The sequence below is a fragment of the Lemur catta genome, chromosome 5 (genome assembly GCF_020740605.2).
Source record: "Lemur catta isolate mLemCat1 chromosome 5, mLemCat1.pri, whole genome shotgun sequence".
Taxonomy (NCBI): Eukaryota; Metazoa; Chordata; class Mammalia; order Primates; family Lemuridae; genus Lemur; species Lemur catta.
The window spans coordinates 63008283-63024368 of NC_059132.1; the positions used below are offsets into that span (position 1 = coordinate 63008283).

The following is a 16086-nucleotide window of genomic DNA, read 5'->3' on the forward strand; positions in this document are numbered from 1 at the left end:
AGGGACAGCCTCAAATCTATCTCACATCAGCCAGGAGAATGGGAGGGACAGCCTCAAATCTCTCTCCCTGACCAACTAAGGCAAGGTGGGTTTTATAGTGGGTTGTGAAATGCAGGTCAGATTTTGTGGGATTTGAAATCATGAGATCTGCAGGTGGTCTGATTCGAGAGTCAGCTGTTGGTGATGGATGGTGAGTCATTAAGAAGTCCTGTGGAGAAGTTAGTTGAGCAGAGATTACAATATTCTGTTCGTTAGGCTTGACTGGTCTGAAAGTCTGAGGTATTGGGGAGAGAACAAAAAATAATTTATGGAGGGGGGTCACTTTGAAAAGCTGATTACAATACCCCTTTCTATTTGTTTGTTCCTCAATCTTTTGGGGAATCAAGGCATCATTCTATCTGGTTGCTTCCTGATGAAATAGGATATAGCTGGGGTATAAGGATGAATGAAAGTATTGGGCCTGTAACTGAAAGTACTCATGGGCCCCACGCATCTTATTCATTTGATAGTAGGCTTAGTTTGAAACAACTTAAGATCACTTAACAGCTCACAAGACCAGGCTGGCTTAGTTCTTTATTCAGGTTCAGAGAGGACAAGTTTTATCCAAGTATAGTGAATTCATGGTTTTACTCCTGCTAGCTTGACTGATGCATGGGTGTCAGGAGTATCTCAAAGGGACCAACACACATTGTGGCTTCAGCTGATCTTCAGGATGTTGGTTCCTCCAGGTTTTAAGCAGCACTCAGTCTCCTGGCTTCAGTGAATGGAGGGACATGTCCATCAGGAACTGGAGCCTGCTAGAAGCAGACTTAGAGATACTAGTTAGCATGTTACCTATCTGTATACATATAAAAGAGCCTCCATTTCCAGGGGCAGAAAATCCTTAGACAATACCTGATTAGAGGACTGCAGGAATAGTCTTCCATATAAAATTTCAAAGAGGCTAAGTGTAAACTTACTTCTGGGGGACACCTGAATTCTCAACAGGGCAAGGGATCGTACTGTGTCACAGATTAAGTTGATGTCCTTGCAGATTTTAGAAAGAGTCTTTAATTTCACACCCATGACCTGAATTTCAAAAATCTGGTTATATTTTATTAAAACCTTATTACTTCTTAGTAAGAGTATCCGAAGTATCTGATATGGCATCCCAGTAACTGAAAGAGGCCAGCAGAAGGAAGAGCTGCTCTGATCTCACCATCTGTAGCCAAAACCAGCCAAAAAGCACCCCTCCCAGGAGAGTCAGATGCAGCTAGAAGTTTATACTAAAGCCTAATTACTTTACTTTTGTACACAAGAGCCAGTTCACTTTTTTTCATGTTCAATATTTAGCCTTGGTGAAATTTTGTTATGTTCCTCCTCATCTGTTACTGAAGCATTTGTATTTCTATCCCTCTTGGTATGAGTTCCTCTTTTAGTTTTCTTTCTATGGGTAAATTTTGTAGGACTCTTCTGTTTTTTCTCAACTTCACTGTTCACATCACACATTATCTTCCATCATTCCCTCCAGTAAGCAGCAAATAGAATTTTGGTAGAAAGACCTGGGACACCCCTAGAGTGTGGCCCATAGATCTTGAACAAATCAGTATTCTTGGTGCCCAAGTTTTTTGAATCGGCACAACAAAGTCAAAGATGCCCATATTCCAAAAAGGCCAGAGCTAGGGGTTGAAGACCCTCCTTAGCTTGAAGTTTTAATGGGTACTGCCTGACTCGGCGGAAGAAATTCCTGGTTTTACCTTGATATGGCTGGGGTTCACATTTGCCCGTACTTCAGGGTTGCACTGATTAAGAACTTCAGTGGGCAGAGTTTGCTGCTTGCAAAGCACAGTTATATTCTGGAGGAACTCTGATATGTACTCGTTTGTTCTGAAAGGTCACTTGAGCCTGCAACTTAGAAGACCTCAACCTAACAATGGGAGAGAACACTCACGTGTAAAGGAAACTGTGTATGAAGAATTTCCAGTAGCATAATCTAATGGCTGGGGGAAAATATATTCAAGAGGGTTCTCTAGACACCCCAATTACCCACATTGAGTCTTTAGTGAGCCAACTTGAGATTTAGAACTGAGTACATTGCATCAATTTAAAAAAAAAACCAACCAGTCTATCACCCTCCTTAATTGTTACCCTGGACTCCTGGTGGAAGACATTAGTTATGGGCTGTAATTCCATAAGGCTTTGGGCACCATCAATCTCCACCTTCTCCATCTAGCCCAGGCAATTGCAGGGCAAGCTCCCTACTCTTCTGCTTCAGCTTGGGACAGTCCTTCTTCCAATGACCTGCTTTACAACAAGCACATTGATTTTTTTCATGGGGGGTGGTAGCCTTTGGCGAATTCTTTTTCCCTCTCCTTGGGGTTGCGAGTCTTTTTCACTGGGACCCTTAGAAGTCCTTGTCAAGGCTGCTGTCAAAAATTTAGCCTACTATTTCTTGCAATTGTTTTCATTTGTTGTTCTTTAGACTGTCATGATTTATAAAGACTTTACAGGCTACTTCAACCAGGTGAGATATTGGCAAGGTTAAGGCACCTTCCAATTTTTGTACTTTGGTGGATTTTAGGCATGCTTTGACCAATAAAGTTCATGTTGATCAGATTTGAGTTTTCAGGGTTCTCCAAGTCTACATCTGTATACTTTTGATATGCTTCTAAAATTCTTTTTTAAAAGGCTGATGGATTCTCATCTGCTTCCTGTCTTATTTCCTGAACTTTGTTTAGGCTTTTGAGCTTAGGGACTCCTTTTCTGAGCCCAACTAAAATGTAGCCCCCAAAGTGTTGGATCTTACTTTTATCTCTGTCATTCAGATTCCAGCTGGGGTCATGAGTAGGGATCGACAGATTAGTGCTGGTCCTTAGCTGCTTATTCAGGTCTTCTGTATGTAGTCAATCGGTCTCTTCTTGGAATTTTCCAAAACAATACAACATTCTTCAGAAGTTTTGCACATCCACTCAGGTGGGATGATTTGTGGTAAAAATAGACTCAGAGATATGTTATCTGTCTTGGGTCATCCCTGTAGGCAGGGTTATTTTGTTCCCAATTATGTGAATAAGAAGTGGTGAACAGGCTATAAACCCACATTAGTCCAGCAGGTTGTCCATTTTCTTTTAATCCCCCAATGGGGACCTGCCTCAAAAGAAATAGCCCTGATGGGAATGGAGGAGCCAAATTGGGTGCCCTGGCAGGTGTGGAAGGGAAAGACCATAACCAGTTATTTTAGCGCTGCCCTCAGAGTGAGAGAACTAAGTCAGAGACTTAATTTAGGCAAAGATGTTAAAAGGCTCAAAACATTTGATCAAAACAATCACAGGTCATTGTAAAATAATAGCAATTCGTTTAACCAAAAGTGATAATCAAAAGACTTTAAAGGCAATATAGAAGGTTACATGGATGTAAAAACCTTAACTTTTTAAAGCTCCCTAGTGTCCTGTCCTGTGCACAAGGAAATATCCAATATATTGTCATCTAGACCTACAAACCCATCAGTAAGCTTCTCCGGGGGCCTCCCAACACCCTTTGTTATACCAAAAGGATTGACCAACCCTTGGTATACTATAACATGGGCCTATGAAATCCTAAAGTACTGTCATACAGATAATGTGAAGACTCAGGGTGAAGTTCATTTTCAAGCCAAGGAACAGCTTTTAGTTTCCAGAAGCTAAAAGAGAGGCATAGAACAGATTGTTTCTCTCAGCCCATAGAAAGAAACAACCTTGCCAGCACCTTAATTTCAGACTTCTAGAAGTGTTAAGATGATAGATTACTGTTGTTTAGACTACCCAGTTTGTGGCACTGTGTTAGGGCAGCTCCAGGAACTAATACACATGCCCACTTGATTATCCCACTGTCATCACCAATTCAGATGTCCCATAGTCAAATTATTACCTTCCCCCTGAAAAGGGCCCATCTTCTTGCATTGTCTGCCTTAGTTGTTCAGACAACTCTCTATCCAGTCTCTCAGGTTAGAGACCCAGAACTCCTTGATTCCTTCTCTCTTTTCTTGCATCCATCTAATCAAATACCATGATTTTCCAATTCTACCTTATAAATATTTGTCATGTCTCTTTTCTTCATCTCAGCTCTCCTTGCCCTAGTTCAGTCTTCATCACTGCTGTGTAGACCACTGCACAGATGGTCCTTTAACTAGTCTTCCTTATTCTTGAATTAGGCCAAAGTGTTTTATCTAATGAGGAAATCTGCCCATGTCAATATTGCTTTGATGACTACCTTATTGCTTATAAGATATACCTCAATTTCCCTGATAGGTAAACAAGACCTCTATATTCTGGCGATGCACACTTCCCTAAACTCATCTATCCTTTCCTAACTGATTATTCAGGCAGGTGATTCCCTTCAGAATCCATCTTATTTCTTGTTTTCATGCTTTTGCAAAAGTGTGGGAAATTCGTTCCCTGTTAAATGTTTAGCTCAGCAATTACTTGCTGGAGGAGATCCCCCCTGTGCCCATCAACTTGGGATGGGAGCCCTCCCCACCATCTGGTCTCCCATAATGACCTGCATGTTCCTTTGCTATTATACCACAGTATACTGCTATCTGTTACTGTGTCTGTTCTCCACATTAGAAGGGAAAACAGTGACTGTGTCTCATTTACTCCAGTGTCCCAAGAGCCCAGACTCTAGACTGTAACACTATCTCAGTAATTATTGCGTTTACTCAAGCTTGTTTCTCTATATCCGTGCCCTGATTTTTCACTCATAACTATTATCTATCACATTGCCTGTATATGAAATGACTCAACGGCTCTAATCCCTATTCCATAGTAGAAATCAGCATAGGGGTCAACCCAGAACATGGTCCTGAACCCTCTGATCATGCTCTGACCCACTGACATCTACAAATGATCATTTTACAAAAATACTAATTAATTTCATGTTTTGAGCTTTATATATGATTAAACCACTGAATTAGCTGGATCCTAGAAGAAGAAAGATGACAGACTTACACTGGGTAATTTGGGGACAGTGTTAAAAGGGACAATTTTCACAGATTTGGGCAGGTGGTAGGGAAACCACAAGGGATTCTGTAGCACCCCAGAGCTAGCAAAATAAAGGCAAAAAGGGCCTGAAGGGACAAGGAAAGAGAGAAGTTACCAGAACATGTGAAGAGGGCTGCCTGCCAGGAGCTGTGAACGGTAGTGGAAAGATCAGCCACTTTCAGACCCCACAGGAGAGACCATCAAAGAGATTCCCTGTCTTCACTTTCCTGTCTCCATTGAAAATCTAGTAGAAGCCAGTGGACAAGGGAGTGTGGGATGCAATCCATGATGGTCAGCCTCTTGGGGCCTGAGCAGGATGGAAAGGAATGGAGCACACACAGGGAGTCCCACATGGATAACACCCAAGCCAGTGAATATAAATTAATATTATTTTCCCAAATAGGAAAAATCATGGCCCTAAGAGGTTGCTACCTGGGTTTATGAGTTTTAAAACATTGTTTCTTGCACCCAGAAACAGAACCTAACATACTGGCTCCCACTCTGCAACTCCTCTTAACTCATTGTTAATTCTATGAAGATGACAACTTTGTTCTGGGTTATTACTTTATTTGAATTTTTATTCATCTAAAATTTCCTCAAAAAGAAGTCTGAATAAAAGAAAGAACTGATCTCATATTTGAAAAGAGCCACAGCAAACGAAATTCTTTTCATTGGTATTTCCATCACCCGAGTTGTCTTATTTATTGAATAAAGTGCCTTATGACTTTTCCATCCATGGTAGAATAACTAAAAAAGGAAAATGACATGGAATTAAAAACTTCAAATAGTGTTTCTATGGTTATAACCATGGATGTAATCATTATTCTTTACCTTCATAAACGAGTGAGTTTCCTCTCTTTAGCCCAATCTTGGATATCTGCTTCTCCAAATATGATGTAGAAGATCAGTCCGAATAGGTTAACACCAAACAGCAAGAAGAAAGTATTCTTCCACCCAAACTCAGGGTCCTGGGGACACAAAACCCCAAGTTAATATTATCCCTTTCATCTTTTTCCTATGAAACATCATATTAATAATTCAGATGACAAGATTCACTAGTAGGTTTCCATATAGAAATTCATTTCCTAAACATGGTTGATGGTTAGAAAGGATTTCAAAATACATTAAAAATGTTCTTAATAAAAGAGATTTAGAAACCTTCATGATTAACCTACAGACCTGCATTTGACCCCGTTTATCAAAGTGCCATACATTTTCTCTTTTGCATGAATCTTATTTACGTAAGTGTTCAAGTTTCTTCCTATGTTGTGATGGTGTAGTGAAAAAATTATGGGCTTTTGAGCTAGAAAAGCTTAAGTTAGAAGAGTTCTAATTGTACATACTCGTGGTAGAAAGACTTATTCTATCAGATTTTTAGTCGAATCATTAGGAAATGAGGATAATATTCAATTTTCACAATTGGTGTGAGAATCAATAATTAAATGAGCTTACTGAATATGAAATACCTATGTTAATGCCTGCATGCATCAGACACTTAAAAATGTTTGTTTTCATTATTCCTTAACTTTTTCATGGTTATGCAAATGAAAATTTCAGTATTACAGAGGACACGGCAGGTTGGCATCTATGCTTGGAATCATCACCCCAAAACACCTATGTGGCTGTATGATTTCAGTTTCAAAGATGGCAATTACCAGTGGTTCACTAGTTCATTCTTTGACTCCAGAATGAACCAAGATTGAGGTCACCAAAGAAATCATTCTTTACCAGGTTTATCTTCATTACAAATTTAATTTTATTTTCCAATCTTTGAATACAGTGTTTATGCTGTCACCTTTATTAACGGATTTGGCAGAACATTTTAAGAGTTATTCTTAACAAAAAACTCTACCTGACTGAGAAAAAATCCAGTGATCATGGGGACCAGGATAGATGCTATGTATGAAAGTTGCCTCGAGAGTCCTATGAGGAAACTGGAATACCTGTGGGGGACAGGAATGTTCCAGGCTAGATCCAGAGATGTTTCATAATACCCTTCAGCCCTGCTCCATGTATGAATCCATAATTCAATTATATTTGTACAATTGTATATAATTATAGTTACATAATTATAATTTGATAATTATATCAAAAAGACTTGTACTGTGTATTTCAAAGAAAGGCACTAAGACAAATCAATACCCACCCCCCCACCAAAATAACTGAAAAAAGTGGCCATAGATCCCTCTGTGGTCCTGGCCTATGATTTATCCTTTTCTAAAATTTGGGGCTCCCAGAAAGCCGTAGTCTAAATATTTTTCAGAAAATGTGAAACTAATAGTGGAGATAAGAGTCCTACCTTGGAGCAATATCTAAGGAATTGATATAGACTCCTGATTGGCAAAATTGGCTTAGTACACACGAAAGCGTCAGAAAGGTAACTGTAGTGATATAGTTGGAATTGAGGTATGGCAGGGCCACAACAAATGCTGAAGCGGGTAGATTTCCTAGGGAATGAGGAACAGACAAGTTAAACAGTGAGATGCATCCTTTGGCTGTTGCATACCTTATGAATTATTCAACTCTCAGGCCCTGTTCTTACCTAGAACTGTGGCAATTTTCCTCACTGTGATGAGCCTAAAATTCTTGCTCAGAAGGAAATCTGCCAGCCATCCTCCCATGATACCAATGGCCCAGGCACAAAGAAAAGGAAAGGCTGATAGGATTCCATTCTGAGGGGAAAAGATTAAGTAAGTCATCATAATAAAGGCAGTGAGATCACAACTCTTATTGATAAATCACCAATAATCATACTGACATTCTGAGATCATACTTTCTTAGGAAAATCAGTAACCTCTTAAATTACACCCCCAGAAAAGCCCCTTGCATGACCGTTAAATATTAGGTTATTTTTAGTAATAAGAGATGCATTTCTCTAGATGGATTGATTTGTGAAGACAGTAACAGTGAGTCATGCAAACAGAAGGGGATGGAGGGAAATATACTCACATCTCTGATGTTAACATTGTGCACAGAACTGATATAAGTTGGTGTGTATACAACTATTGTGATAAGTAACCAATTATGGCCGAAACTGCAAATACAGATGGACCAAAAGGGTAGCGATCTGAATATAGCCTTGATGGGAAGAGGCTCCTTAAAAGAACTGACCTGAAAACAAATTTACTCAGTCAAAACAGTAAGATCTGAGAGATACTCACACACTCTTAGTTACCCTTAGAAATCCACATGCTGACACAAGGTCCCTGGAAAGGGTTAGAGTCCTTATGCATACCTGTTGGTCCAAAGAGGATACGATGTATTCTTTTTCTGAGGTGCTTATCCATGGGTGAGAGGCAGGGTCATCATAAACCAGAACAAACCACAGAAGGCAAAAGACACAGCCAATGCCTCCTGCAAGCACAGGGTAAACTTGGTAACTGGGCTGATTTCTGCCTTTTGTGTGAATTTCTTTTATGATGGGACATTTTCTGGTATAAGTTCTGGGAAAAGATCTTATTCATTATATTCCCTCTCCATTTCTCAAACAATTCACATGAATATCACAGCTAGAAAGCACTCATTTCTTTACATTTCTTGTTTATTTGTGTGTGGAAATTACAGACCCTAGGAATGGTACCACACTTGGCATCTCAATCTTTTTAGTATGAGCTATTCTAAAAGATGTATAAAAACCACTCACTCTGGTTTCTATTTGCGTTTTCTCAATGACTAAGGATGCAGAATTGAGCGTCTTTTCACATGCCTATTTTCCCTTTCTGTATCTTGTTTGGTGAAGTGTCTATGCCCATTTAAAAAAATTTTTTTTATTACTGAATTTTGTGAATTATTTATACATTCTGGATAAAAGTATTATACGTGGGTTTTGCAAGTATTTACTCCTTGTATCAGCTTGCCTTTTTAATATCCTAACAATGCCTTTTGAAGAGGAGACATTTTTAACTTTGAAATCCAATTTATCAATTTCTTATTTTATGGATCATGCTTTTGGTGTCATTTAGGAAATCTTTACCTAACAAAAGAACAAAGATATTTTTTTTCTAGAAATATTTTTATATTTTTTTCAGATTTTATATTTAGGTCTATCATTCGTTTTGAGTTAGTTTTTGTATATGATACAAGCTATGGATCAAATTTCATTTTTTTGCATATGAATATCTAATTGTTGAGCACCATCTATTAAAAAGACTATCCTTTTTCTAATGATTACACTTTTGTCAAAGATAAGTTTATATTATGTCTATTTATGACTATTTTGTTTCATTGAGCTATTTGTCTATTTTTAAGCCAATATCATACCATCTCAATGACTGTAACTTCATAATATTTCTTGACATCAGGTAGTGTTAGCCCTATAACTCTGTAATTTATTTTCAAAGTTATTTGGCTACTCTAGAATCTTTGCATTTTCATAAGAATTTAGTTTTCAGTGCATAGCTCTTTCACATCTTCTGTCAGATTTATTCCCGTGTTGCGTAGTTTTTGATGTGATTGAAAATGGTACTGTTGTCTTTAATTTAAATTTCTAATTCTTTCAGCTTTTGTATGTTTGAAAATATCTTTATTTTGCCCTTGTTTTTGAAACAATTTTTTCACTTGATCTGTAATTCTAGGTTGGCAGTGTTTTTTTTTCTTTTTCTTTCACTATTTTAAAGATGTTGTTCCACTGCATTCTCTCTTGCACTCCTTCTGAAAGGAAGTGCATTATCTTTGTTCCTCTGTATAAAACATGTCTTTTAGCTTTGGCTGCTTTCAGATTTTCTCTGTATTACTGGTTTTGATCCATTTGATTATGATGTAATTTGTTGTAGTTACTCAGACTTGAAGTTCATTGACCTTTTGGGATCTGTGAGTTTATAGTTTTCATCAAATTTGGAAAGCTTTTGGACATCATTTCTTCAAATATTTTTGTTGTTTTCGTTCCCTCATCCTACTCCTTTACTTTGGGCACTCCGCCACTTACTGATGTTCTCATTTTATTTTTATATTTTTCTCTGTGTAGCTCATTCTGGATTGTTTCTATTGCTGTTTTTAAGTTCATGAATTTTTTCTTCTATTGTATCTAAGCTATCATTAATTCCATCTAGTGCATTTTTCATCTCAGATATTGTACTTTTCATCTCCAGAAGTTTGATTTGGGTCTTCTTATATTAATATTTACTATGTTTCTATGTAACTTTTTGAACATTTAGAATTACGTTATAATGTAATTATACTATTTTTAATGCCTTTGTCTGCTAATTCTAAAATTTCTGTCAGCTCTGGGTCAGTTTTGATTGATTTATTATTCGCCTCATTATAGATTGTATTTTTCTGCTTTTCCTCATGTCTGGTAGCCAGACTTTACTAATTATATCTTTCTGGGTGCCAAATAGTTTTTTTTTTTTTCAGAATATTATGGGGGTACAAACGTTTTGGTTATATGAATTGCTTTTGAGTCAAAGTTATAAGTGTGTCAATTCCCCAGATATTGTGCACTGTACCCATTAGGTGTGAATTTAACCATCCCCTCCACCATTCTCCCACTTGCTTGATTTCCATTGAATTTACTACCTATATGTACACATGAATGTTGATCATTTAGTTCCATTTTAATAGTGAGTACATGTGGAGTTAGTTTTTGCATTCTTGAGTTGCCTTACTTAGAAGGATGGTCTCCAGTTCCATCCAGGTTGTTACAAAAGGTATTATTTTACCATTTTTTATGGCTGAGTAATACTCCAGGGTATACATATACCACATTTTATTAATCCACTCATGTATTGATGGGCACTTGGGTTATTTCTTCATCTTTGCGATTGTGAATTGTGCTGCTATAAACATTTGAATGCAAGTGTCTTTTTTATAAAATGTCTTTTTTTCCTTTGGGTAAATACCCAGTAGTGGGATTGCTGGATCAAATAGTAAGTCTACTTTTAGTACTTTGAGATATCTCCACACTACTTTTCATAGTTTTGTATTCCTAGAAATATTATTGAGCTATGTTCTGGGATATAATTGATATGATCAAATCATGTGGAAATATTAATAGTTTGATCCTTTTAGGTCTTGCCATCATCATTGATTAGAGAAATCCACAGCAGTGCTCACTCTAGAGCTAATAATTTCCCACTGTTGAGGAAAGACATTTATGAGAATTCTACCCAATGACCCATGAATTATGAACTTTTCAGTCTTATGTGCAGAGGCACTATCCCTGATTCTCTGTGAGTCCTGTGTACTGTTCTCTAATATTTACCAGTGATCCCCACCCACCCCCCACACACATAATCTGATCAGTATGCTGAGTACTCAAAGGGGACTCTGCAAATAACTGGGGTTTTCTGTACATGCAACTGTCTCCTCTTAGATAATCTATCCTATGAACTCTACCTGTTGTACGCTTTCCAGATTCTTAGCTCTGCCTCCTCAACTCAGAGGTTCTGCTGAACTTTGCCTAAATTCCCCTTTCCTGTACCATGCCCTAGAGCTCACCTCTCACAGGTCATTGTTTTTCCTCTGAGGTCCAGTGTCTTTGACAGTCACTCTTTCATATATTGTGTCTGATTTTCTTTTTCTTTCCAACTGTTTCACACCAGAAGGTATATCTAGTGTGTCTTACTATGTGTTAGGCAAATGTGGACACTCAACACAGTTTGCTACCGGCCTCATTGTGTCCCTGAATTACACTGAATTTTGAATGTTGAGTATGCCTTACATTCCAAATATAAATTTTCCTAGTCATGATGCACTATGCTTTTTATATATCGATGGGTTCAACTTGCTAATATTTTTTTCAGGATATTTGTGTTTAGGTTCATGAGAGATGTTAGTCTGTAGTTTTCCTGTTTTGTAATATCTATGTGTGGTTTTGGTATTAAAGTAATTCTTGCTTTAAAACCTGAGTCATGAAGTATTTTCTCTTCTTCTATTTTCAGGAAGAATTTGTGTAGAATTGATATCATTTCTTACCTATTTGGTAAAATTTGGCAGTGTAACCATGTGAGTCTGGGCTTTCTGTTGTTGGAAAGCTTTAAACTAAAAAGTTGATTTCTTAATGTCCATGAAATATTCAGTTTATCTCTTCCTTCTTGTATGAACTTTGTTACTCTGTGTCTTTCAATTAGTTTGTTCATTTTATCCAAATGATTAAATTTGTGAGCATAGAGTGTTTTGTAATATCCCCATATTATGATTTTAATGTTTGTAGGGCCTATATTTAGATTCCTTTTTCATTCTTGGTATTGGTTATTTGTGTCTCCTCTCTGTCTCTTTCTCTTTTTCTCTTCATCTCTCTCTCTCTGTCCATCTGGCTAAAGATTTGTTGATGCTATTGATATTTTCAAAGAACCAATTTTTAGTTTTATTGAAACTCTTTTTTGTTCCTTAAATCCATTAATTTCTGCTCTTATTTTTGTTACTTCCTTCTGTTCAATTTGGCTTTAATTAGCTCTTCTTTTTCTAGTTCTTAAGGCATAAGCTTAGATCATTAACTTGAAACCTTCTTTTCTAATGTAAGCATTTAATGTTAAAAGTTTCTAAGCACACTGCTTTAATTACAACCAACAAATTTTAATATAGTGATTTTCATTTTCATTCAATTCAATTTTAAAATTTTCCTTCTGTTTTTTTCTTTAGCTCATTGGAAGTATATTGCTTACTTTTTACATATTTGGGGCATTTCCAGAAAACTTTCTGTTATTTATTTCTAATTTAATTCTATTATGTTCAAAGAACATAATTATACTTTTTATAATTTTCAACTCATTTAAATTTGTTAAAGCTTGTTTTTAAGGGCCATAGATTGTCTATCCTGGTGAATGTTTGAAGCACGTTTAAAAACAGTATTTTACTATTGTTGAATGACGTGTACTTTGTCTTTTTTCTTCTACTGATTATTGACAGAAGAATTTTGAGGTCTCCATCTCTAATTTTCAATGTCTTTTTCTCCTTACTGTTCTATCAGTTTTTGCTTTATGTATTTTGAAGCTCTCTTGTTAGGTGCAGATACATTTCAGATTGTTATGTCTTCTTGATGAATTGATAATATTCCTTGTTCTGAAGCCATTCTTCTCTGATATTATTGTATCCACCTAGTTTTCTCTTGATTAATATTTGCGTGGTACATCTTTGTTCCCTGGACTCTGCAGGGTTCTGAAAACCAGTAAGATTCTATCTCTGCCCTAAAGGAACACACTGACTAAAAGGAGAAGTGAATGTGTAAACAAATAAATGTAAGCTGATGAGAATTTTGAAAATAAAATGTAAAAGCTACTGAAGTGGAAGCTGTGAAGGGAGTAGTTGTTTCTTGATTTTTAATAGTTAATGGAAGGGTCTGGGGCAAATGCTGAGGTTGGCAGAATTCATCCTCTTGGTGTTTAGTGTTTTCTCTTCTTTAAGAAACTGGAGCCTTAACCAGGATGCCTCATTGCTATGGTTAATCTGAGACAAAACCCACAGCAAAACCTATCTTTCTGGATTTCTTTCTTCCATCTCTTAAAAACTATTGCTCTATAAGCCTATCATCTACTACCTACAATGGCAGTAGAGCATGCCTGATCACATTGTGATAATAATGCATTGTGGTAGGTTAATAGCACTTTATAATAGGCAGGAGGACTTCCAAATTTTTTGATGGCATAGGTCAGAGGTGGAGAACCTGCAGCCTCGGGGCCACAGTGTGCCTTTCTGGATCCTTGAGTATGGCCTTTTGACTGAATCCAAATTTTACAGAACAAATCCTTTTTCTGTAGGATTTATTCTGTGAAGTTTGGATTCAGTTGAGGGGCCACACTTGGGGACCTGGAGGGCCACATGTGTTAATTGTTCCCTTATATTATACTAAGATATTTTGTTTTTTGAGGATTTTTTTTATTTTAACTCGTTTCCTTTGAAAAATTACATACAAAGGTACATACTCAGAAGAATCTTGCTGAATATGAAAACCTGGGAATTTGGAGACAGTAGCTTACCAAAGATGTAGAAGGCAAAAGGCCACCCAATGGCTTGAGTAATGAAACCACCAGTGAGGAGGGCAGTGAAGGATCCCAGTGCCATTCCTGCAAAGAGACAAAAGTATAATCTGTGGGACTCTGGACTCCCACCCAACAAACACATACAGACTGATGGATGACATGTTAGAGAGTAGTGACTCCAAACCATAAAGAGACAAGCATATTAGAATATATGAACTTCAGATTTATGATTTAGTTCATAGGTTCTCCTGAGAACACATTTTTCTGGCAGTTCCCTAGTAACATGGCAGCTGATAGTCATATTTCCTTTCATACTGCTTTAATTTTTAATTACATAAGTCATATATGCTTATTGTAAAAGTAAACTACTGCAAAGAGTCAAAGTTTCTATCATGTGCCTTCCCAATTCAATTTCACTTTTCTCTCTAAAGTTAACCATTAGTAACAATTGATTATACAATATATAATTGCATACCTTTTCATTTTTGCACACATACATAATATATATCTACACATACAATCTTCTATAAGTGTGCTAATAACTCTGTTTTAATTTCCATAGCTTTATAGAGTATTTTAATATGGTACGGCATGTTCCCTTTTTACAATTTTTTCAGATATTTCTAGGCTATTGTAATTTTTTATTTTCCAGAGGAACATTAACATCAACTTGCCAAATTGTATGTATATAGGAATTATTATTTTTAAATAAGCAGGATCATAATGTTTCTATTGTTTTGTGACTTCATTTTTCATTTAACAATTGGTCTTGTAAGTATTTCCATGTCACTGTGGATTCTACCAAGTTAGTTCTGAACATAGCATAATTAACTAATTTCCAAACATAAACATAATTTATTTCTGTGCAATAGAATATCAGAAATAGACGTACCAGATTAAAGGCTATGTGCATTTTAAATTTTGGTAAATACTACCAAAGTATTAGGTTGGTGCAAAAGTAATTGTGGTTTTAGCATTGTGGAAATTTGCTGTTTGATATTGGAATACATTCTTAAATAAATGTGGTTATGTGATACATCATTTTAATGCACATTTCTGGCTTTATGTTTTTTTGCTAATGACTTATTAATTGGTGTTTATTTTATATTTATTTTAGACTATGGAAATTATGTTAGACAAAAAGCAAATTTGAATGATTTTCTTATTCAAGTTCAAAATTGATTGTAAAGCAGTGGAGACAACTTGCAACATCAACAACGCATTTGGCCCAGGAACTCCTAACAAATGAACATACAGTGCTGTGGTGGTTCAAGAAGTTTTGCAAAGGAGACAATAGCCTTGAAGATGAGCAAAGTGGCTGGCCATTGGAGATTGACAATGACCAATCAAGAGCAATCATTGAAGCTGATCCTCTCACAACTACAGGAGAAGTTGCCAAAGAACTCAATGTTGACCATTCTATCATCATTCCACATTTGAAGCAAATTGGAAAGGTGAAAAAGCTCGATAAGTGGGTGCCTCATGAGCTGACTGAAAATCCAAAATATCATCATTTTGAAGTGTTGTCTTCTCTTCTTTTTTTCATAATGCATTTAATTTTTAATTATGTTACATGATTTCCTGAATTTGTTATATAGTGCATGTGGTTAAAATTTGAGTTTTAGCCATAAACTAGTGAAACTTGTTCCAAGGTAGCTATGACAGTTATTGTACTTTTTTCTGAGCAGTATTAATAGTCAATTTAAGAAAGAATAATTGAATCTGTTATCTTCACTCCTATTCAACTTGCATAATTTAATTAAATTAGTCTTCCTTAATCACTGCTTTTATGCTGTCATTCCCCTTCTCAGAAGAAGTTTTTTGTTTTTTTTAATTTCAGAATATTATGGGGGTACAAACATTTTGGTTACATATAATGCTTTTGCCTAGCCCAAGCCAGAGCTACAAGCTTGCCCTTCTCCCATACAGTGCACTGTGCACCCATTAGATGTGAGTTTACCCATCTCTACCACCACTCTCCCACCTGACCAGCACCCTATGAATATTACTTCCATGTGAGTACCTTATGTTGATTAGTTGGTCTTCTCTTCTTATACGCAAAAACAATGAATCATTTCTGGATCGGATTGTGATGTGTGACAAAAAGTGGATTGTATACAACAACTGGACCAGCTCAGTGGTTGGACCGAGAAGAAGCTCCAAAGCACTTCCCAAAG

The 16086-nt window shown here is 36.6% G+C and overlaps 1 protein-coding gene across 4 annotated transcripts in view; it reads right to left on the reverse strand.

Moving 5' to 3' along the window:
- Positions 1 to 554: 554 nt before the first annotated feature.
- SLC17A3 (solute carrier family 17 member 3) overlaps positions 555 to 16086 on the reverse strand; it is a 29825-nt gene continuing 14293 nt past the window's right edge. For 2 of the 4 annotated variants that reach the window (XM_045551930.1, XM_045551929.1), the window contains exons 6-13: positions 13907 to 13993; positions 8230 to 8348; positions 7944 to 8105; positions 7537 to 7666; positions 7294 to 7441; positions 6847 to 6937; positions 5826 to 5962; positions 555 to 5741 (exon numbers count right to left, since the gene is read on the reverse strand). In XM_045551930.1, coding sequence (XP_045407886.1) covers positions 5828 to 5962; positions 6847 to 6937; positions 7294 to 7441; positions 7537 to 7666; positions 7944 to 8105; positions 8230 to 8348; positions 13907 to 13993 — 872 coding nt within the window. In that variant the 3' untranslated portion in view covers positions 555 to 5741; positions 5826 to 5827. The remainder of the gene's footprint in view (positions 5742 to 5825; positions 5963 to 6846; positions 6938 to 7293; positions 7442 to 7536; positions 7667 to 7943; positions 8106 to 8229; positions 8349 to 13906; positions 13994 to 16086) is intronic. The other 2 variants (XR_006735316.1, XM_045551931.1) reach the window with 2 other exon arrangements.